At 40.3% G+C, this 24,682-nt stretch overlaps 1 protein-coding gene across 36 annotated transcripts in view; it reads left to right on the top strand.

Moving 5' to 3' along the window:
- ERC2 (ELKS/RAB6-interacting/CAST family member 2) overlaps nucleotides 1–24,682 on the top strand; it is a 906,155-nt gene that overhangs the window by 33,220 nt on the left and 848,253 nt on the right. For all 36 annotated transcript variants that reach the window (XR_011994371.1, XR_011994367.1, XR_011994370.1 and 33 more), the window contains one exon: nucleotides 692–1,486. Coding sequence is in view for 21 of the 36 variants with exons in the window: in XM_072720744.1 (XP_072576845.1) it covers nucleotides 830–1,486 (657 nt within the window). In the remaining 15 variants the exon portion in view is untranslated. The remainder of the gene's footprint in view (nucleotides 1–691; nucleotides 1,487–24,682) is intronic.

The following is a 24,682-nucleotide window of genomic DNA, read 5'->3' on the forward strand; positions in this document are numbered from 1 at the left end:
GGACTACCATTTTCTCTGGTAATAGCATTTAGGATCTGGCTAGATATGTAGGAGTCTTGATGGTTGAGCCACCTCTTTTTCTTCTAGCTCCAAAATGGCCAATAGGTTCCAACGCCTGAGTCAATGTGAGCTGATTGGTGGTAAACTATCTAGAGTATTGTGTTGAGAAGAGTTCCTAGCTTGGTGGAAATGAGGACTAGTGATGTCTGGAATGTGTACAGGAGGGGGACATAAAAACATGCTTGGCTGTTATTTGATATCCTAGGAAGCAAATGCTTCTCAGAGTTGCTGTTAAGCCACTTGTGTATGAGGGTCATGCCCTTAGGATAATGGAGTATTTTATAGCTAAATTCTCTACGACGAATTCTATGGTGAATTTTCTAGAGGCCCCAACTGTCACTTAGCACAAATTAAAATGCAGAGCTTCATTTTCCTGAGGAAAAATGAGCTGCTTCTCTGTTCTGAGAACTTCTAAGCTTGTTTGGGAGCAAGGTGGAAGAAATATACAAAATGTTCACATATAGAAAGTAAAGTTTGGGGTCACTTTCTCAAAAATAGAATACGGTGTGACTGTGTATTGTTTATATATCTATCATTATCATCACTGACCCATCAATATATTTTAAAAAATATAATCAGAGTTCTGAAGAAGTTTATTTTTTATTCTCTCTCTTTTTTTTTTCTTTTTCAGATCTCCGGAGCCTTTTTCTGGTACAGATTGTGAAAAGAATGCATTGAAAATTCTGGCCAATAGTGGAAATATTGGCTTAACCCCCAACTTAGTATAGTATTCCTTCTCTTCAGTAGCACCTCATAGTAGAAGAAAAAAATGTATGGAAGTGCAAGAACAATCACCAATCTGGAAGGTAGCCCTTCTAGATCTCCTCGTTTGCCAAGGTCTCCTCGTTTGGGCCACAGAAGAACAAGCAGTGGGGGTGGTGGAGGAACAGGCAAGACACTGTCCATGGAGAATATCCAGTCCCTTAATGCAGCCTATGCTACGTCTGGACCTATGTATCTGAGTGATCATGAGGGGGTGGCTTCGACAACTTACCCAAAGGGCACCATGACTCTGGGAAGGGCCACAAATCGAGCTGTATATGGAGGCCGAGTCACAGCCATGGGGAGTAGTCCCAATATTGCTTCTGCTGGACTTTCCCACACAGATGTTCTTTCATACACGGATCAACATGGTGGTCTGACTAGCTCATCCCATCATCACCACCACCAGGTCCCCTCCATGTTGAGGCAGGTAAGGGATAGCACAATGTTAGACCTTCAAGCCCAGCTCAAGGAACTTCAGAGAGAGAATGACCTTCTCCGGAAAGAACTAGACATCAAGGACAGCAAGTTAGGATCTTCCATGAATAGTATCAAGACCTTCTGGAGTCCTGAGCTCAAGAAGGAGAGAGTCTTGAGGAAAGAAGAAGCAGCCCGAATGTCTGTCCTCAAGGAGCAGATGAGAGTTTCCCATGAAGAAAATCAGGTAGGTTATGACTTCTCTCAGTGTGTGTTTCAGCCTTGGCTTCTCACTGAGTAGTTGATGCTTTTCAGATGGCACCACAACCTGTGCAGAAGAAAGTTTGGCATCATCAAAAAGACTACGGTTTAGTTCATGTTTGACTTAGAGACTACAAAAGGGCATAAAAAATATGAAGTTATAGTTTGTGATCTTATTTTCCAATGACTTTTTCATACAGTTGTAGAAGAGAGGGCATCATCTTCATTGCCTAAATTTTATACTCGGTTAATTTTTTTTTTCTTTTTCAGCACTAACAACAGCAGCTCAGGTGTACTTCCCTCTGCACCGAAGAGGAACATGTTAATTTTTGCAAGAGTAGACACTTTAATGGAAACATTTAGAGAGCCACATTTGACTGGTGAATTATTTATTTTTGAAGTCACAGCAAGTTTATTTCCTTCTAGAATGAATGGAGTTTATTCTCTAAACAGCAAACCAAATAATATTAAACAAAATAATATTCAACTAGGTGGAATGGGTTTGGTATCATGTTAGAGAAACAAAACTTTTAACATGGCCTTTCCTATATCCATTCATATTGCATAGGCATGTACTATGTGCAAGGTACCTTCTTACTCTTTGATCTATCTTGCATGTTATAGCAAGATTAGTTTTCCCTGTGTCTACTTGCAGTTATGCCATTTCTCTGCTCTAAAGCCCTCAATAATTATTTATTGCCTTCAGAGTGAAATCTGTCTCTTAGGCTGAGCTGACAACACCTTCATTTGGAAGGCCTGAGCCAGCCTTTCCAACCTTATCTCAGAACGGGCACATCTCCTATGTTACCTGCACTACAACTTGGTAATTCCTGCACTGACTCAGAGTTTTCCCCCTCTAGTCCTTTGGTCTTTCTGTTCCCTTTCCCTAGTGGCCTTCTCAGCACTCCCTCTCCTTGCCTCTTCCCTTTCAGTGTCTGCTGGTCTCCAGTTCCAAATCCTACCTATTCTGTGGGGCTCTTTTCTCTACTGCTGTCTTCATAAGGGCTTTATGAGGGCTTTATGAGTCCAACATGTCTGAGTTTAAATCCCAGCTTCACCTCTTATTAGTAGTGAGATTAGTGTTATGAGACTGGAAGAAGAGAGTACCGTACCATTTCGTGGAAAAATTTCCAGATATCATTTAACTTTGTAGAAATTTAATTCTAACTTGGCTGAACTAGATTCTTTGATAATTGGTCTTGATGTTGGCCTCATGAAGCTCTCTGCCTTTCTTGGGGTTATCTGCTGGCCCTCCTATCTGTTTCCCTGGATACCACCCCTTGGAGTCCAGGCATCTTTAGAAGCACTTCTGATCTGTATGAGAATCTGCTCTTCATTCTGCTTCTGCATATAAAAAGCAATCACTTTATCCCTTTGACTATCTGACAGAGCCTTTGCTTGTTTTCAGATGTGGAAATGTGATTTTTAGTTGGAGGAAAAAGTTTTGTTCTTCAATTCTAAATCAAATTAATGCTTTTCACTATTATTTCTGCCTTTTCCCCCCCTGACTTTGCTGGTTCATGATGTCCTTGTGAACCTGTTACTGCTATGTGTATTTCCCTAGTTGTATACTGGTTTTCTTCTTTTTTAGTTGTTTTGGAAAATGGCTACAGCAGTTTAGAAATGATGCAAGTAGTGACAAGAGATTTCAAAAGCCATTCTTTAAATTGTCAGCTCTAAAATTACTTTTATTTATGCTGCTATCATTAAACTTTTTTTGAGCATAGATCCCCATTTACACACATATTTATTTATAAACTACATGATATGCTATTATGCTAATGTATTATGTGTCTTTTCTGACATCTACACAGAATTAAATATGGAAGTAACTAAGTAAAATAAATAATATATTGATGTACATTTTAATGACACACAAAACCTTCTTGCTGTTGTAAAAAACATTTTAAACCCCTTGTATATTTCATAAAAGTTAGTTTAGTTTAAACTAGGAAATATTCGTAATTCTACTTAACTGTCCCATGTTGCCATCAGCTAGAAACAAGTGAATGCTTGACAGTGCTTCCAATAACCCTTCCCAATTCTGGAAACTACTATGATCACAGGCAATCTTGGACATTATGGGTGCCATATGACTATGTGACATATGATCCAGTAAAAGCCCCGGTATTAATCTATAAGTAATGTGCATTTTCTTTCTTAGATTAAAAATGTGAAAGGAGGAAGAAGCATGGAGAGTTTGAAAAGTCAATTTCTTGCAGTATGAGGTAGTATTGCGAAGTAAAGAATATAAACATTGACCAAAAGCAAGTTATTTTTTAAAAATTGAAGCATCTCTCCTTCTCCTATGGGAATTATACCAGGATCTGTTTTAGGGGTATATGAGTACCTGCTTCAGGATAGGGTAGATCCTGCTGCAGCAATCAAATCTCGCTGGCTTAACACATCAAGAATCCTTTCTTATTCACCTGAAGTGTGAAGTAGGTCAGGTGACTCTCCAAGGTAACCCTCCTCCAGGCAGTGACTCAAGATCCAGGGTTTCTGCATCTTGGCACATGGCTTTAAGAGTTGCTACACCAGAGAAAGGGGGTGCACGGAGATAGCACATTGGCTCCTAGTTCCTTGGACTAGAAGTGACACAATTGCAGGGGCTTGGGAGGTATATTATAGTCCTTACCTCTTTCCAGAAAGGAGAGTCAAAGATGAAGGAATGCTAGAAATTTCTACCAGTGGGGTTTTTGTGTTTGTCAAAAAGTGGAGCTAGAGGAAATAAAATTTGGGGAGCAGTCCAGACTTCTACTGTTGCTGCTGTTTCTATTATTACTGCTACTGCTACCAATAGACATCTGTTGAGGGCTTACTATATGCCACACATTGTTCTTGGAGCTTTGTGTACATTATCTTATTTACTGTTTGCTTCAATTATTTGGAGTAGGTGCTAGACTTTTCACATTTTACAGATGAAAAATAAATGTAGAGAGAACAAGCAGCTTGCCCAATTCACATAGCTAATTAATGAGAGAGTTGGCTATACGGCTTTGGTCTAGTTCATGCCAATGTCTAAGACTTAACTTTGTGTTCCCTAACTCCTTATAGGATCACTGAGCTGTGAATATAATCTTAGTAAAATAGGAAGATTATATGTGTTAGATGAAAAAAATGAGTAGTTCTGATAGAATGATTAAGAATGTGATTTAGTTTAATTGGGATTTTTATTCTTAATTAGGAATTTATTTCTTTTTCTCAGAAGTGGTTTTTTGTGCTGTTTAGAGTTCTACATTTACTATAACTGACTATAATTTCCCTTTAGAGTAAAGAATCTTTTTTTTTTAAAGATTTTATTTATTTATTCATAGAGACAGAGAGAGAGAGGCAGAGACACAGGCAGAGGGAAAAGCAGGCTCCATGCAGAGAGCCTGACGTGGGACTCGATCCAGGGTCTCCAGGATCACGCCCTGGGTTGCAGGCGGCGCTAAACCGCTGCGCCACCGGCGTTGCCCCTGCACCATCGGGGTTGCCCTAGAGTAAAGAATCTTCGAAACTTTTTCTATATAGAAGAAAATAATGTAAAGGACAGGAGGGACATTTGATTGTGGTTTCTTACGCACAACAACCAGAGACTGCATCTACAAATGTAGTTCTACCAGTGGGTATTTGGATAATTAGAAGTTTACTAACCTAAATTCAGATGATCTAAAACAATTTGAACTATACTATATGAATACAAATGGGAAGCAAGTCCATCATAGAGTGAAGGTCAGGAAGCTCAAGTGCTCTTGTATATGAAATTCATGGTTCTGTGTATTTAATGCTTAGTAATACAAACCTTTTACTTTTATGTGCAGTGTTGAAGAGGGCTCCCACTTATCAATTCTTTTGCAGAATATTTTGAAGTTCTAGTGATTCTGTCCAAGGGAGCTGAACCCAACTCCAGATCCAAGGGAGGATGTTGAATATTCTTCCTGTGTATAGGAAGTACAGGACTATATGGAACCTTGGAGGCAATGGGTAGGGCACTGTGACCAAATTTCTTATGTGCAAAGAGTAAATACTCAGGTTCTTGGATGGATATTCAACTCCAGACCTCCTCCCCACTCCTCTCACCCAGGTTCTCTCCAAGGCCCTACTTCTCAGCCATGTAGATCTACATGAATAAAAATACATATGGGACCACCAAGAGTTGCAGTATTGGCATTTGGGATCATTGGCATGTTTGTAATAAACTGGTGTGCAGGGATGCACAGTTACATTATCACTTGTGCTTTTTGCTTCATGATGTACTTTCTTGAATGGAAGAATAGAGTGGTGGAGTATTTTTTTTTTAATTAATTAATTAATTTATGATAGTCACACAGAGAGAGAGAGAGAGAGAGAGAGAGAGAGAGAGGCAGAGACATAGGCAGAGGGAGAAGCAGGCTCCATGCACCGGGAGCCCGATATGGGATTCGATCCTGGGTCTCCAGGATCACGCCCTGGGCCAAAGGCAGGTGCTAAACCGCTGCGCCACCCAGGGATCCCAGAGTGGTGGAGTATTACAGACAGCTGATTTTTTGGAATGATGTGAACCTATAGCCTGTGCTCTCAATGTCACACCCGTACACTGATTTGAAGAGAAGTGAGAAGAAATGATTTGGAGTGGATGTTTGGCTGCCACTTGAGGCAGTTCCTTTAATATTTGTAATAGCCTATGGAGTTAGGGTGGATGTTGGGGGCAGGAGAGTGCAAGTACTAGAAAGTTAAGTGAAATAATTTTCTCTAAAAGTTTATATGATTATCTTTTCTTTAAAGCTCCATTTATTTACCTGCATGATAGAGATCAGAGAGGGAAAACATGATAGAGAAGAAATTTTCAGAAAGTTCGTGAGGCCTTATGTCTTATAGTTCGATGCATATAAGTTAATGACTTTTTCATATTCTAGAATTTTTTGGTAATTATTAACTTTATATTTTTAATAGAGTACTTTTTCTGAATTAGATGTGTATTCAGCAATTTTGAGACGTTTTCCTAACTTGTGCATGGCTAGCCAAGGATCTGCATGAATATAAATAGCATCACATGCTGGGAGATTGTACTCGATCTAATATTTACCCATCTTGTGCATGCAGAAGTGGGGCAAGGTCACTGGGAAACGTAACCTAAGAAGTGTAAGTAAACCTGCCTGGGGAGGTTTATGGCTTTGAAGCAATGGTTATGTGATCATTTCTATTTCTGGCTTAACACAATAGGAAATAATCCACTTTAAATCAATATTAATCTGGGTTTTTGATGAGTTTTTGAGCTAGTTTCAACATATGATTTATTGGTTCTCATTTTGAGCCTGTAGCTTGAACAGGTCAAGATGGGTCACATTTCCATGTTTCTTTTATCACTGCTTTTTGTTTTATTTGATTAACTGTAGGGCCATTTTACCAGGGGTCATTAAGCTCTGTTCTAAAATACTCCTATCACTGGGAGTGTCTCTGTATGAAGAGCTGTACCAATTGGAAGTGGGCGATAGAATTCACTCTGTCTCCTGTTGGGAAGATAGTGAGGCAGTTGCACTGTGAAAGGGTGTCCATGAATAGTTAAATGCAGCTGCAGTTACTTTGAGTACTAAGTATTTGTGAAATCAAGGGCTCAATCTTGGAGTGTCCAGATCCATCCAGTTTGTTGATGGGACTTAAATATATTCACTACTCAGATAAACCTGTGTTATCCCTGTGCCTTCTTTCAGGCTCCATTCCTTCTGCTACTCTGAGCCTGAGATCCACGATCCCTCAAAGCCAGTTTTTTAAAGTATATCCAGGGAAATGATACTTTCCAGAGGTGATTTTCCAGTCAAATAAACTAGAGACATGAACATCCTAGATATTCCTATCCTGAAAATTCATAATGCATATATTATGGGGTTGAATTATATTCCCCCCCAAAAGATATATTGGAATCTTAATCCCCTGTAACTCAGAATGTGATTTTATTTGGAGATAAGGTCTTTATAGAGGTAATCAAGTTAAAATGAGGTCATTTGGGTGAGCGCTAACCCAATATGTCTGATGTCCTTACCAAAAGGGGAAATTTGGACACAGACATAAAGATGTACAGAGGGAAGGCCATGTGAAGAGACAGGGAGAAGATGGCTATCTAAAATCCAAGGAAAGAGACCTGTATTCTTCACTTACAGTCCTCAGAAGGAAGCAACTTGGCGATTCCTTGATCTTGATCTTCTAGCCTCCAGATCTGTGAGATAATAAATTTTTTTTGTTTAAGCTACTCAGTTTGTGATACTTTGTTATGGCAATCCTAACAAACTCATACAATGTATCAGCATGTGAAATGAAATACTCTAACTCTTACAGGTAAAAAAATTAAGGGGGCATCTCAGTAGGTCAGTCAGTTGAACGGGTAAGCATCCTACTTTTGATTTTGGCTCAGGTCTCACAATCTCGGGGTTGTGAGATTGAACCCCCTCATCAGCCTTCATGCTCTGAGGAATCTGCTTGAGATTCTTTCTCCGCCCCTACCCCCATTAAAATAAATTAAAAAAAAGAAAAACATTTACTAAGTTTGCTTAACCCCAGCAAAAACCATGAAATTTTATCTTAAACCAAGCATCTATGTATTGAACAGCTGTTGCTGCAGTAATGCTGTGTAACAAGCCATTTGTGTAAAAAGACAAGCATTTACCTCTCCCTCATGTATCTGCACGTTGGGACAACCTAGTTGGGCAGGACTGGACTTGGGACATTAGACTCTAGGATGAAACTTGGCTTCAAATATGTTCTACATGTGTCTACATTCTCCTTAGGACAGAAGCTATTCAGGAATTCATCTTATGGTGGATCACAGATGCCAAGAATCCAACCAAACCATACAGACATATTTAAAGCCTCTGCTTATATCAAGTCTACTAACATTATATTGCCTAAAGCGTGTTACACTGCCAAGCCCAAAGTCAGTGGGGTCAGGAGAATGTACCCTCTGCCAAGTCATGTGTATATATATTCTGTTATATATATTAACATATATATGTTATTATTATATATATATATATTGTTTAATATATATATTTTTAAATAGTCTTATTTGTTACCAACTATAAATGTTCCTAGGACTAAAGGAATAAAGGCCACACTTTGGGAAAGACTGCTTCAGGAGTAGCTCTGGAAGCAAGATATTAGTTTGAGACCTGTGAAGATAGATGAGCACTTTCAGCATGGTCAAGGGTTCCTTCAGTGGCTGGGCCTTATATAGTGTCCTAGTGATGACTGTTTAATGGCTCGACATCGGGCTTCTCCCATTCTGCCTCATGTAACTGCCAATGAAACCCAAGTGGGAGATTCTGGGAAAGGTTTTGTTTTCTTAATAAAAAGAGTAAATGTTACCAGCAATGCTCCTTTCCCCTTCTTCCTGTCTTGAGTGTTGATATGTTGCCTGGAGCTATGTCAGCTGTGTAGTAACCATGTAAGAGAGGGCATGCCAAGCACAGAAACTATGTCCTGCCATCTCTGAGCACTTCCAACAGCACCCATAGTGGCTAGCCTCCAAACCGCTAGTCATGTGAGAAAATAGCCACTAGTGGTTTAAGTCACTGTTGGTTGGGTGTTCCATTACTCGCAGCTCAATACTTTACTAAATGATAAAATATAAAATTATTATTAGTTTTTTACAATTTTTATTTATTTAGATAGTCACAGAGAGAGAGAGAGAGAGAGAGAGGCAGAGACATAGGCAGAGGGAGAAGCAGGCTCCATGCACCGGGAGCCCGACGTGGGATTCGATCCTGGGTCTCCAGGATCCCGCCCTGGGCCAAAGGCAGGCGCCAAACTGCTGTGCCACCCAGGGATCCCTTATTATTAGTTTTTAAAAGATTTTATTTATTTATTCATGAGAGGCACAGAGAGAGAGAGAGAGAGTGAGAGAGAGAGAGAGAGAGAGAGAGAGAGAGAGGGAGGCAGAGACACAGGCAGAGGGAGAAGCAGGCTCCAAGCAGGGAGCCCGACGTGGGACCCGATCCCGGGTCTCCAGGATTACACCCCGGGCCAAAGGTGGCGCTAAACCGCTGAGCCACTGGGGCTGCCCCAAATAGAAAATTATTAATTGATAACTATTATTCATAATAATTATCAGTCATGATAACCAAAAAAATCGGTGCATTTCAATGAGGTGAAATGAGATCTTAAAGGACTTTACATGTTAGAATGAAGAAACCTACTTACTAGTTGTATTGGGCAACACTCCAAAGTAGTGACACAAAAGCTGTGTAAGTGAAAAAGGACTATTTATTAATTCCTGTAATGAAATTGTAAAAAGGCTGAAATGTGGAGCTTGGGATTGTCTAGATCCAGTGCCTCTCTCCATTGTTTCATCTCTGGTTCTTGGTATCTGTCTCTATCTATCATATAAGCCTTATTTTTGTCTTTCATGTGGTGAGTGGTCTTGGCTACCAGTATCCTAGGGTCATAACTGAAGCGTGTCTTCACTTCCCATTTGGAAAATTTATAGAAGCACTTTGGTCTTGCCTTGGTGATATCCTCCCTCCAGGACTTGGTGAGTATGTATGGCTGGGGCAAGGGGAAGGTATGTGAGAAGGGGTTACTGTGACTGGTGACACCTTTAGACTGCAGGCATTGGGAGATGAGCAGTTCTTTATAGGAATTGAGATGAAGGGCAAAGGGATGCTGTAGGACAAAAACAGATATTCATTGCACTGACTTGAGCTGTCCTTAGTCACCCTCTTTCTTCAAATATCTTAAGGGTTTATAAGTCATATCAAGAGCTTGGGTGGCTCATTTGGTTAAGTGTCTGACTCTTGATTTCTGCTCTGGTCATGACCTTCAGGTCATGTGATCAAGTCCTGTGTTGGGCTCCTAACTCAGTGGGGAGTGTGTTTGAGATTCTCTTCCTCCCTCTTCCCCTGTGACTCCCCTACCATTTTATCTCTTTCTCTCAAGTAGATAAATAAATCTTAAAAAAAGAGAGACTTGAGAAATTAAGGCAATCAAATGTCATATAGGTTTTCTTCATCTTAAACTCTGATTCAAAGTATGAGTGTTTATGTATGCTTTCTCCAATGTTACATAGGCATACAGATTTAGAGCTGGATAATATAAGCCAGTTTAGCACCAAAGCATAACTTGAATTTTAGAAGGACATGTCCTGAATTTTAGAATGACAACAACAACAAAAAAGCCTACTTCCTCATCTTGAAATAGTCTTCCTCAGCTCTTCAGAGAACTGTTGCTTTTGTCTACCTTTCCAGAAAGGTGGAAAAACTTTGGTCCAGACTTAGGTGATGACCTACTTAGACTGAAACCACAATTTTCAATGGCTTTCATGGGTAGGTGAAAACTTCCTTTGGTTCTGAAGATAGATGAGATGGCACGGAGCCAACAGTTGATTTCTTTGTTTGCTAGAATGTAGGAGAATGATTTGAAGTGAACTACACACATCTTTGTCACAGATGTCAGCTGGTTTTTGCCTCAGTAATCTCTTGCAGTCAGCCCTAGGATCAGCCATGTGTGCTGCATTAGTAGCCTTACAGATTTTTATTCCCAGGTTTTATTTTATGAAAGACTTGGCTAATCGGGGGAGGAATATAAACATTCCTGTATGCGGGACTTTAGGAGAGCTAAATGACTTCCATCTTCCATTTTCTTTCTGGTTCGTTATTTTGGTGATGGGATAGCAACAGCACATAAGCAACTAAAGAAAACATTTTGGAATATTTCAGTGGATAGATTATTTTAGTCTTACTTGTGCCAAAGTTCTTTTTGAAACCAAACTCTAAGGGGGGAAGGTAGAGGGAGTGGTCACCCCCAAAACATTCACTGCCTAATAAAATTCCCTATAGACAACATCCTCAGAGGATTTTAAGAAGCAAGTCTATGTTGACAGGAGAAAAGTAACAGAGTGATTTTTATCGCCAAAGCAGATGGGGTGGGTTCTGAACCTAGCCTCCTCTGGCCAGAGTGCAATTTCAGTTTCTATAATTAGTTGCAGGTGGAGTTCTTGTGTTGTTGTTTTGGAGTCCACCGACATCTGTGTGCAAATTCCCACCTCCCCCAGTTGGCATTTGGACTCAATAAGTCGTTTTGGCTTTGCAGGAATATAGAAAATTGTAAATCTATTTCACACACACACACACACACACACACACACAGCTGCTCTAAAGGTCAGGTTCTGAAAGCTGTGGAAAGCATTTTCAAAAGTTTGGGAAGTAGGTTTTAGGCAGAGTGTAGGCATGTAGCCAAAAGTTAGGGCAGCTTGACAAACGGAATTCTGGCACGTGCAATTTCTTCTCTGTTTCTCTGTAAAGCCAGCATTTGATTATACTTTGGAAGTGATATGCAGCCATTTTGTTTTTCAGTGAGAACATTCCGGAGAGAAAAACTATAACTACTTCCTGTCTTATAAACCCATGGCGGGGCTTGTACTGTCCGGTTTGGCTTTATATAGGATCAAGTTAACTTGTTCTCAAGTGAGGGCAATTTCCCTTCCAAGGGACATTTGGCAATGTCTGGAGACATTTTGGTTGTCACTACTGGAAGGGGTAACATCCAGTGGGTAGAGGCCAGGGATGTTGCTAAACAGCCCAAAGGGCATAGAACTGTGCCCTACATTATCTGGCTAAGAATGTCAATATCTACAACGATGAAAAATCTTGAGTTAATTGGAAGATTACTGTATCTTCATTTTTCTTAATACTTTGCCTACACTCAATTCTTTTACTTTGTGATGATCAAAATGTATGTATTTATGCAAAAAATATTCATATAAAAGGTAAAACCTAATTCAACGTTGTGTGGGAAAGAATTAGTTGTGAATGATGTCTTTTTTTTTTTTTTAATAACCTGGACGAGTAACCGTGAATCTTCAAATACCTTCTTTTAGAGGTAGACATTTGATAAATAGAGATTAATCTTTTAAGGAAATAGACAACCTGGGCAGCCCAGGTGGCTCAGAAGTTTAGCTCCGCTCTTAGCCCAGGGCGTGATCCTGGAGACCCGGGATGGACCTGCATGGACCCTGCTTCTCCCTCTGCTTATGTCTTTGCCTCTCTCTCTCTCTGTGTCTCTCATGAGTAAATAAATAAAATCTTTTAAAAAAAAGAAATAGACAACCCTTTAAGGAAATGAAACTTTTTTTTTTTTTTTTTTTGAGAGAGAGAGAGAGAGAGGAGGAGGAGCAGGAGAAGAGAGAGAATCTTAAGCCGACTCTATGCCTAACATGGAGCCTGCAATAAGGCTTGATCTCACAACTCTGAGATCATGACTTGAGCTGAAATCAAGAGTCAGACACTTTAATTGGCTGAGCCACCCAGGCATCCTGGAACCTATTTTTTTAAACCCTAATTTTTTCATACCTTTGCTGGCTTTTTATGGTGTTTTTTTGACTATGTCTGACATTGATCTTGAAAAGGAAAGGGAGAGATAATAACCATTTTTGAACTCCTGTTGTATAAGGGACTAATAGTTGCTTTCCGTGTGTGAGCTCAACAGCTCTGCAAAACATGTGGCATCCCCATTTTATAGATGAGAAACAGGACACAGGGTGATTAAATGGCCTGCCAGAGAGTAAGGAGAGCTCACCATTAGGTAGAGCTGGAATTTGAATTTGAGGTATGCTTAGCTTCAAAAGTGTGTTCTTTCTGTTGTCTGAAAGGGAAAAACAACAGATTTGCTTGAAAACCAGGGAATTTGGTGTGGAAATGGAAGCCCTAATATACAGCGGAAGTAGGAATGTGTTGCTTGACAGTATCTTAAGGATTCTGTCAAGAAATTATACAGATGGGCAGCTCAGGTGGCTCAGCAGTTTAGTGCCGGCTTCAGCTCAGGGCGTGATCCTGGAGACTGAGGATCGAGTCCCATGTCAGGCTCCTTGCACGGAGCCTGCTTTTCCCTCTGCCTGTGTCTCTGCCTCTCTCTCTCTCTGTTCCCTCATGAATAAATAATAAATAAAATCTTTAAAAAAAAGTTATACAGGAAGGAGCATCTGGGTGGCTCAGTCGGTTAAGCGTCTGCCTTCAACTTGGGTCATGATCCCACGGTCCTGGAATCGAGCCCCACATTGGGCTCCCTGCTTAGTGGGGAGCCTGCTTCTCCCTCTCCCTCTCCCTGCCACTCCCCCTGCTTGTGCTCTCTCTCTCTCTCTGTCAAATGCATAAATAAAATCTTTTTTAAAAAAAAGTTATACAGGAAGGACAGAAAGCCAGAGCAAGGAAAGTAGCATGTTGTCAAGAGCAACAGAGGAGAGAGGGCAAGCAGGAAGGAGCAAATGCATTCTTGTCAAATACATGAGCAGAGGAGAAATCCAGAGGAAAACTCCTATCTTGGAAACCTACCCAGAAGGATGGGAGGAAGCAACTTCAAGGACTGGATGGAAAGTTAAAACTGCAGGTGGCAGAAGAATGAGAATTTCTCACAATGCTCATTAAAGGTCTGGCAGATCCATTCAGGTGGTTATGACTTTGGCAAATTCATTGGATCCATAAGAGCAGAGCTTCAGAAATGGGGAAGTTCTTTATTACGCATTATTGTACTCCAGTGAGGATGGTCTCACTAATCCAGTTAGAATTCTTCCTAAACTTGCCTCTTTCTACAGGAAATTCAAGGTACATGGACAGCTTCTTGGCCCAGGAGTCATCTCAACTGGAATTCTTAGCATCCTTTTCAGGTGGTTTCTGACCTCACTGGAGTGACCACACCTATTCAAGATTTGGTTTTGGGTTGTTCCAAATCTTGCGTCTCAAAGTCAGAGCTTCCCCTCTTGAGAGTCCCAGCATTCCTGGTTTCTACCTCCCAGCAATTTCCTCCTATGAAACATTTTCTTTGTCCTCTTTGAGAATCCAGCTCATTTTTTACTAATTGATTCAATCACCGTTTATTTAAGGGGGAATGTAGTTGCAAGTAGGAGAAACCCATTCAAACGTGTTGAAGGGAAAAAGAAAGAGACTTACTAGGAATATACAAGAATTCTTTTCAGACCCTAAGTGTAGGTAGGGCAGCTAAGTGTCCTGGGGGATTGGGATCAAGTTAGTTGGAAAATAGTCAGGAATAAAAGGACACAGTCAGTTGCTCACTATTTTTCTCTCATGTCTCTTACTTTCTCTCTTTATATCTGTTTTTATATGCTGCTTGTGAAAAAGTGGCCATTCAAGAAATGCATCTATTCCATTCAAGTGCTTAATAGAGTTGACTAGAGTTGCTTGGTTTCAATTTCAAAATCAGAGAACCGAAAGTCTGATTGGTCTAGCTTGAATTCCAGAGTTTTACTAGGTCCAATCAGCTGTGGCCAAGAGAGTCATGAGAACCACAGTCTCTCAGCAGAGCTATAAAAAGACTCTCTGAGTAAGGTGCATGATGGGTAGATTCTCTAAGGAAGGAACATGAGGGTAATAAGGTGGGAAGGAGAAAAGGACAGCCCTTGCTGGGAAATAAGTTTGTGCAACACATAAATGGGAGCTTGCCTGATTTCAGTTTTTAAGAAGATCACAACCAAAAGAAAGTTAACTACTATCACTTCTGTAGACAGCTCTTTTAACAGCAATGTCAGTAGTCTTTTGGGATCTCCTGACCTTCACACCCACATTGTCAATCTCTACCTCTGATTATGCCCACTGGAGAAATTCCAGATATGGTATTAACTGACACCAGGATCAGTTCATGCTGTCTTATTTTAGTGGACCTATGTGTTCTCTTTATACAATGTCAGATCGCATCCTCTGTGGAACTTTAAAAAATTCTCCACTTTTCGTAAACTCTTTTAGTCTTTCTGGAGAATTAGGTCTCCAAAGTGGATGAGACTATGATGCCAGTTACAAACTTTTAGAACTAGGCCTGTTATAATCTGGCATCTTCTATTTTAAGTTACAACAGTTAACTTGAGTTCTAAAAAGTATTGTTTCCTGAGCATATATTATCTAAAAAGGAATTGAAAAAAATTAAAATTCACTGATTTGTCCCTTGGATGAGCTTTCTGAAATATCCATGTAAAATAACATAAAAGTTCTCAAGGAATCTTGGAACTATAGAAATAAGTAAATATATGAGATGGAAAGTTGGACAGTACACATGATGACCAAATTTAGAAATTGCTCAAATTTAGAAATGTGGCAAATAATAAAGTTTGCTTTCTCAAAATTTTTAAACTTCTGTTTGTGGTTTTTAACTTTGGGGAGCCAAGTACTCTTAGAGGCTAATAAAAACATTTACATCTTTAGAAGAATGTACATAACCTGAATTGTGCACAGCATTTCACTTCCTTATTCCCACTCTGAACCCCGAGGGCATCTGAGGATATTTAGGTAAAACCTCTAACTAGGTATTGCCATTTAATTTTACATATTGCACATTTATTGGGAATAAATAGTTCTTGGTAGTTAATAAAATGAATGAGCTCTTGGTAATGTGAGACATATCTTCAGCTCACAGCTCTTCAATTTTTGCTGAGAAGCTGGGGACATGTGCCAGGATTTTAAAGATAGTTAAAGGGTGTGTATATTGGGAGGGTGAAAACTGGTAGATGGACAGTACCACATTCACTAAACATATTCAAGTACAATATCCTAGAGGTGGATTTTAAAATCCTAGATTTAAAATCTAGGATTTTAGTCCACATTCAGGAATAAGTTATCCCAGGAGAGTTTGCATGGTATTGGATGTCACTCTGAAATATATGTTTAAATATTTTCATTAAGGACTTTTGGTTCATTACGTTTGTTTTGGGGTAACTTGACAGTTTACTCTACCTTGGAACTTTACTTGAGCATGAAATTTGGGCTAGGAAAGGAAGCTTCTTGTTCAATTCTCTTTGTGAGAAGTGCCCTTGCTTGATGTGAGTTTTCTCTCTCTTCTGTAGAAGCCTAGCCAGAGTCCAGGAGAGTGGGCACAGCATCCTTCCAACACCCAGATAGTGTAGGGCTTCTGAAAGAGGTTGGGGAGGGGGAGTTGGAGAAAGTCTGGGCCACTGTCTTTCTCAGGCAAGCATGTGAGTCCATGAATCACTTTTCCATCTAGCACACCCACCTGACTACAATATGTTCTCTTGATAAGAATAAAAATGATCAGTATAGCTTGTAAAGCACTTCCTACGTATACCCTAAATGAAATAATGATATTTCAGACACTGTGCTGATGGGCTCACATATGGTATCTCATTTAATTTTCATGATCATTCTGTGAAGTAGGTACTGCTAATAATGTCACCATTTCAGTTGTGAGTAAGGCAAGGCTAGAAGAGAGATCACTTTGTCCAAGGTTACAGTTAGCAAGTGGCAGAGCTGGAGTTGAGCCCAGGCAGACTTAACTCCAAAGTTGGTCTCCAGTCAGCCCTGATTGTAGTATGGAGTGGCCAGCTAGCCGTGTGTACACAGGTGATCTTAGGACAGGTGTGAACTCTGCATTACACAATTTGGAAGCCCAAGCCACTGGGCTTTATAATGAGAAAGTCAGTGCCTTTCCAAATCTCATCTAGTACTTTTGATGAACTTTAGTGAGAAAGTCTCAACTTGGTATCAGTCTTGACCACCTTTTTAATGCCTATTAGGTGTTTCTTGCCCTCACTGTAGGATGTGGAGTGACATTCCTAAATGATGCTTATATTTTTGCTCTTTGTATTTGATATGTTGTTTAGTTTCTGTGAGCAGACTGGTAATGTGGCCTTAGTTGGGCCTGCCTTCTTGGGTCTTGCTTGACTATCTTTGACAGTTTGAGAGCACCAGCTTTGGAGGTGGATTTCTTGGGTTCCATTTCCAGGTGTGGGACTTCAGGCAACTTTATCTTTCTGAAATTGTTTCCCCACTTATAAAGTAAGTGTAATAACATACTTGCTTTAGGGGTAAATTTACTGTGGGAGTAAATTTAACAGGATTTAAATTTAATTGGATTAAATGAAGGAGTTCATGTAAAAATATTTAGCATCATGCCAACATAAGTATCCAATAATATCCAATAGTATCCAATAAATATCCAAATAATAGATAATGATGATAATCATGAGGGAAACCAATCTGAGGGCAAAGGCATCACATGGGGAAGTAGAGTTCTAAAAGAAAGGCAGAGAAATGGAATCAGAGCCATACTTGAAGATTGCCCCATCTCTGATCTTCCTGCAATTTGTATAAGCCAGTTTGAATTCAGACTTTGTTACTAATAGCCCAATGCATCTTGACTGATAGAGCTATCAATATTCAGGGCTCTCTGTTTAGAAGCTTTATGGTTACAAAAATGAGTAGGTCCCAGTCCTGCCATGAGAACCTAGTGTAGCAGAGAAAACTCTGGACTCATAAAAACCTGTAAAAAAGACCCATAAAAAAAGAGAAGAAATTTGTCCCTGCCATTAAAAGATATAATTAAATTGATTTAGGAGCCCAGAGAAGGAAGAGATGAAGGAAGACTTTACACATAGGGAAGGTGGCATTAGATATAGTCTCTGAGGATGGACAACTATTCAGAATGGTAGGTAGGAGCAGGGGTTAGTGATAGGGAATCCCAAGTTCTCAATGGAGGGAATGGCCAAGAGAAACTAGATTACTAGAGATCGATTTCACAAAGCCTAGATATGGAGGTAGGGCAAAAATAGTGGCCTAATACTGAGAGGAGCACTTGATGGGATGAGCACTGGGTGTTATGCTATATGTTGGCAAATCGAACTCCAATAAAAAAAATACCAAAATACCAAAAAAAAAAAAAAAAAAAAAAAAAGAAGTGGCGTAAGTATTGTGGATTTATTTATTTATTTATTTTAATATTTATTTATTTATGATAGTCACAGAGAGAGAGAGAGAGAGAGGCAGAGACATAGGCAGAGGGAGAAGCAGGCTCCATGCACCGGGAGCCTGATGTGGGATTCGATCCCGGGTCTCCAGGATCGCACCCTGGGCCAAAGGCAAGTGCCAAACCACTGCGCCACCCAGGGATCCCCAGTATTGTATTTCTATCTGAAGAAGAGGAAGAGAAGTTGGCCCTTGGAAATCACCTTTTAAAAATTTTTCTGAATTAACAGATGTTACTCTGGTGCATAATGTATATAGAAGCATAAGTTAGGACAAACTTTATTTTGCTTCTAAGATTTTTCCTATATGTTCCTGGCTCTGAACTCCTGGGACTGCCATGGTATAGCAGAAAGATAACTTTAAGATCTTCTCTGTTGGGGATCCCTGGGTGGCTCAGCAGTTTAGGGCCTGCCTTCGGCCCAGGGCGTGATCCTGGAGTCCCAGGATCTAGTCCCGTGTCAGGCTTCTGCATGGAGCCTGCTTCTCCCTCTGCCTGTGTCTCTGCCTCTCTTTCTCTCTCTCTCTCTCTCTCTCATGAATAAATAAATAAAATCTTAAAAAAAAATATCTTCTCTGTCAATATGCTAAAGGTCAAAAGGGAAAGTTTCTTATGATCCCAGCAGAAACTGTGGGTCTTTTGAGTTGAGAACAGCTTAATTTTCATTGGCTTAATTCTTTGACATCCCTTTTCTATTATTTGTGTGTGTGTGTATCTGTGTTTGCGTGCGTGTGTGTGTGTGTGAGATAGAGAGAGAGAGAGAGAGAGAAATGCCATCTTCAAAATGTCATCATTGGATGTGTAAGTATTGTTATAGGCTAAGAAGATACCATATCACAATTTTGGGAATAGTTGTTGTTGTTGTCCTGTTCTTAGGAGTGGCTAGGAGAGTTTTCTTGACCGAGGTATTGACCCCTTTAGTTGAATCCAAGCCAGTTCATGCTGTTTTGCAGATGGCTGCTCTGGAAAAATTTGGGCTTTAGCCAGACTTTTCTCATGCTTTAAAAAAAAAGGAGAATCACATTGCATTTTTCTGGTAGGCTGAATTGAAATATTTTCTGCAGCATGAGATGGGAAACTAAATTTTTGTATCACTATAGGGAGTAATAGAGAAAAAAAAATGAGGATGACTCCAATAAAAGCTGTTATCTGAACCCTCAGGAAAGGCAAACTCTCAAGTTGCCCAAAAAAGGTCACATGGCTTCCAAGTCTAGAAAGCTCCACACATTAATCCAACCAGTTAGAAACCTGAGGACTCATAGGAGGTGTTTACATGATTGATTTTTGTGAACTTTGGCCTGTTTTGCTAATCTTTGTCTACTGAATCCAACTGCTGCATAATCTCTGGCCAGCTAAAACTCTTACAATGACACTTTAACAGTTTGTACCAAAGGAATGGTCTTTCAAAATTCTCTAACCCAAATCTCTCCATTGGCCTTATGTATGTTTACCCATTTTCCACTAGAGGGGTCACTGCTGTCCTTCCAAGAGGGTCAAGCAAGATGATGATTGGCTGAAATGGATCAAGTTAACAAATACAGAACTTCTATCATGTGCTGGGCTAGATGCTGAGTGTATAGTAATAGATAAGAATTCCTGCCTGCATGAAGCTTCCTTTCTAATGGGGGAAACAAAAGGAGTCAAGTTTTGCGCTTGAGTCACTGGGAAAGGCTGAGTCTGAACAGGCTTAGTGTGTGGCGAGATCAGGAGTTTGGTTCTTTGATCATGTTTTGTTGCAAAGCCTCATTCATCCAAGTGGTGAACTATGTAGAGATGTGGGTTTGGTGGAATTGGCTGTCTTGTGGCCTTGCTGGAACATTATGGAGGTGGTGAGAGTAGATATTGGGCTGCAGTGGGTTACAAGTGATAATGTTGATTTTTATATTCTTTTTGCAAGTAGCTTGGCTTTGAAAAGTGGTAACTGGAGGAGATGTAGAGTTTGGGGAATCTCCTCCTACTAAAATGTGACACAGTTGACCACACATTCTTACCATGCAGAGAATGGGCCAGGTGAGAAAGGGTTATTGGTGAAACAAAGTCTGAAAGGAGAGAGAGAAGACAAGATCAGCTGTGGGTGGGTGGTGAGGTTTCCTTAAACTAAGGGAGGAGGTGGTCAGGAAAGGTCCAGATAAAGAAACAGTAGGTGTGGAGTAAAAAAGGATGAAACCTAAGGAGATTGCTTGGTTTAATGAAAAGAGAAATCTCCAGAATAGGAATTAACTTAGATTTCACTTTGATGCCAAACAGGATGTGATGTTGGCCAAACTACCTCCTCTCCCTGAGTCCCAGTTTTCCCTGTTGCATCACTAAACTGAATAAAATGGTCTCAAACACTCATGTTGGCTAAAACGTGACACAGATCTAAACTAAATTTTCAGGGAAATTAAGAGTGCCCTAGTGGCAAAAGAGTCATGTGTGCAATTTGATGGGGACATGTGGTTAGGATGAGGCAGGTGTGGTTGAAATAGGCAAAGGAAGGGGCTTCTGGGTGGCTCAGTCGGTTAAGTGTCCAACTCTTGGTTTCAGCTCAGGTTATGATCTCAGTGTTGTGGATTGAGCCTCAGGTCAGGCTCCATGCTCATGCGGAGTCTGCTTGAGATTCTTTCTCTTCCTCTGTGTCTCTGCCTCTCTCTCTTGTGCTCTCTCTCAATAAACAGGTGAATCTTGGGAAAAAAAAAAAAGAAATAGGCAAAGGCAGATGTGTTGGTGGTCAATATGATGTGTTGGTGGTTTTATTCAGGTGCTGCTGATGGGGCAATTTGCTTGCTGTGGGATGACACAGCAAGCCCAGTACTCTGCTTGGTGGAGACAGGAGCCACCAGCATGTCCCAGGAGACATTTTACAAGTAAAGGCTAATTTTACTTTTGCTGTTGATGGCATTTCTCAGCTATACTAATTACCACCCTACCATCCTGATAGAAATGCTGCAGAAATATACCCTGTGCTCCCAAGAGTACAGAGGAGTAAAGAGGTTGTTCTTAAATAATCCAAGAAGAGGTTTTACCTGTGGATTAAAGCTACAGTGCTTTCTTTGTCATGGTTTTCTTAGTGGAAGGTGCTCTGGCTTAAATGGAACTTTGCCTTTTAGATTTCAGACTATGTGACCTGTTCCCTCTTCAACATCAATTTTGAATAAAATTATTGTAGGAAGAAAAATGATAGTTATGGATTAAATGTTGTACCTCAGTTTTTAAAAAAGGTATGTTGTAAACTTGGGAATGTTTTGTTTTCTTCTTTAGTTCCTTAATAAATATCTGTATATATCCATTGATCCATCTACTTATTAAAATAATATCTCTGAATATAGCAATTGTTTAGTAAATAGCTGTTGAGTAAAATGCTCAAGTATATACAGAGCCAAGACCTCATAGACTTTGTGAAGTCAGGAGACCTGGATCTGATTCTCACTCTGCCTTAATTTGGCCGTGTGACCTTGGGAATTACTTGCCAGCATTGTAAAACTTGGAGATTTCATGTAAAAACTTGGATTTCTGAATTTTTTCAACACTGGGCAGGTCTGGTAGCCCTGAACCCAGTGAGCTGGAGCTAAACAATTGTTGCTTGCCATTAGCTGGGACATTGTCTCTCCAGGTTGCTCTAGTCCAAACCTTTGTTGACAGGTATAGATTCTTAGTTTGAAGGTGAAACATAAAACATTTTCAAATTCAAGATGTTAATAAGATATGAGCATCTTTGAGTCTCAGAGACTTGGATGAAAATCTTGACCCTTTTGTGAAGGGAGTGTCTTAGTTCTCCTGGCCTATAGGAGTTTATCAGCTACCCACCTAGGTTTGGAAATGGGAAAGGACTGCCTTTTGATATTTGGGGAAGGAGAAATGGGTAAGATGTATCAGGCCTTGGTTAATTATTGAAAGTCAAAGACAATTGACATGATTATGGGTAATGGTGAAAGTCTGGTGCCTGGCCTGGAGTAAAAGGGATCATGTTTCTCAAATGAATGGAACAAAAAGGAAGAGAGAAGTATTAAAAATTCACCATAGATTAAGGTCTCACCCTTTATGCTAAGAAGGCAGATGCTGAGGTCCTTTTAGAGAATTTGCTTTGCAGGAGAGGAGCTGCCTTTGTTTGCTTTTCTGATGACTTAGATTTCTACAGCTGCTCATGGTTCTTGAACTTCCTGGAAAAAGTACAGGCAGATAGGATTGTGATGAAATCAGCATCCCAGCCCTATGTTTCCTAAGGACACTGTTGATTCCAATAGTATTTATCTTAATTCCAGCAGCTGGCTTGGATTTTATATTGGGATAGATATGACAAGGGGAGTAGTGTGTATTTGTATGTGTGTGTTTGTGTGTATGTGTGTGTGTGTATTTAGGTCCAGTGCTATATTTAGAGCAGGATAACCATTACAAAAAATTGATGGTTATTTGATTTGGGGGAGAAATGGCTTTAATTTCCCCAAGTGCTTCATTTTCTTGGTATTTTTCAAGTGTGCATTGTCATTCAGATGACTAATAGGAAGTTGAGTACATTGGAGGACACTTTATAATGAGCCTTATTCTTTGAAAAAATTGAGCTTATTATACACATTTTCCATCAGAAGGTAATATGAGGTTGTAGGAGTTTGGGTGGGGTTTTGGTGTCTGAATGCTACTGTTCTTTCTGCCCTTATCCAGGGTCTGACCAAAAGGGATATATACCTAAAGACCAGCAGTCAAAAGAGAAACATAGTATAGCTTTATTAAGCCCTGAGGATGGGCTCAGTCTCCCTCCATGCAGGGATTTTTTGACAGATGAGAGAGCCTGCTGTTCCATCCCCATCAGACCTCCAGATGGCCATGCCTGCTGCATGTTGATTCTATGTAGCCACCATACTCAAGGGGAAATCAAGTTAGCAAGAGGAGGAGGTTCTGCTGAGCTTACCACATGGATACCCAGAAGTGAAAGGGTATAGGAAGGTGGGCAGGGTCCTGTCCTTCCAGGCAGGTAAAGGCCCTGCCTGCTTTACTGGTCCCCATACCTGGAAAGTTGGGTGGACACAGAACTGCCTAAGAAAGCAGTGTTTTCAGGAGTGGTCATTGTGGGAGAGCAGGAAGCAGATGGCAGGCATGGGGCTGCTTGCTTTTGCTCTTTTGGGGCTGCATGAGCAGGAAAGAGGATGTGGGGCATGGCTGTGTTCTTTTTGCTACCACACACAGGTTCCAGTCAATGTCCTGGTCACTGGTCAATCATATTGGCACTTCTTTTTGGGAGTGGGGCCAGTGAAGACAATCAAAGAGGTATAAGTGAAAGATGATGGACATTACCTTTTGATGTCCAACACCTACATAAGAAATTAGGAAATAAGGTTTGTCACAAATTTCTTTTTTTGTTTTTTTAAATATTTTATTTATTTATTCATGAGAGACAGAGAGAGAGAGGCAGAGACACAGGCAGAGGGAGAAGCAGGCCCCATGCAGGGAGCTTGATGTGAGACTAGGCCGAAGGCAGGTGCTAAACCACTGAGCCACCCAGGGATCCCCACAAATTTCTATACATAAAGATAAATGTTGCTAATGTGTCTATCAGGTTTCTTTTTTCTAGGTACTCCCATATTCTTGAGTTTATAATTTGTCTTTTATCAATAGCTTAATACACATTGGAATAAAATAATAGTAATAGCTAACATTTATTGAGAGCCACTGCATACCAGTCATATATACTGACTCACTTGTTCCCCAAAATAACACAGTGAGGTAGTTGTCATTTCTGTTCTCATTTTGGAACTGAGAAAACGGAGGTACACAGCTAGCAAATGGCAGAACAAAGACACCAACATAGGTAGTCAGGTTCTAAAGTGCATATATAATTCTGTCTCTCAAAGAGGTGGGTTAAGAAGAGGTAGCGGGCCCAGGAATTAGGAGATCAGCATGTAGCCTAGAGCCTGACTTGGCTCTGCCACAAGCCTGTTGTGTGTGATTGATAGCATGCTAATGAATTCCTCATTCTGAACCTCAGTTTTCCAGATCTGTAAAGTGAGGATGTGATTTCTGTTAGTGTTTTTAGGCCTAAGACTCACTGTATTATCTTCCTGGGGCTGCTATGATAAATCACCACTAACTTGAAATTGAAATTTCACAGCAGAAATTTATTCTTTCACAGCCGTGGGAGCCAGAAGTCCGAAATCAAGGTGTATGAATGCAGGGTTGGTTCCTCTGGAGGCTCAGAGGGAGAATATATTCCATGCCTTTCTCTTAGCTTCTGTCGGCTGCCAGGAACTCTTGGCATTCTTTGGCTTGTACACACATCACTCCAATCTTTCCTTCTGACTTCATATTACCTTCTCCCCTGTGTCTCTGTGTCTCAAATCTGCCTGTCTTTCTCTTATGAGGACACTTGTCTTTGGATTTAGGGCTTGTCCTAAATCTGGGAAGATCTCATCTCAAGATCTGTAACTTTATACTTACAGAGACTCTTTTTCCAAATAAGGTCACATTCATAGATTCGGGGGAGTAAGGACTTAGATATATC

The sequence above is a fragment of the Vulpes vulpes genome, chromosome 9 (assembly GCF_048418805.1).
Source record: "Vulpes vulpes isolate BD-2025 chromosome 9, VulVul3, whole genome shotgun sequence".
NCBI lineage: Eukaryota > Metazoa > Chordata > Mammalia > Carnivora > Canidae > Vulpes > Vulpes vulpes.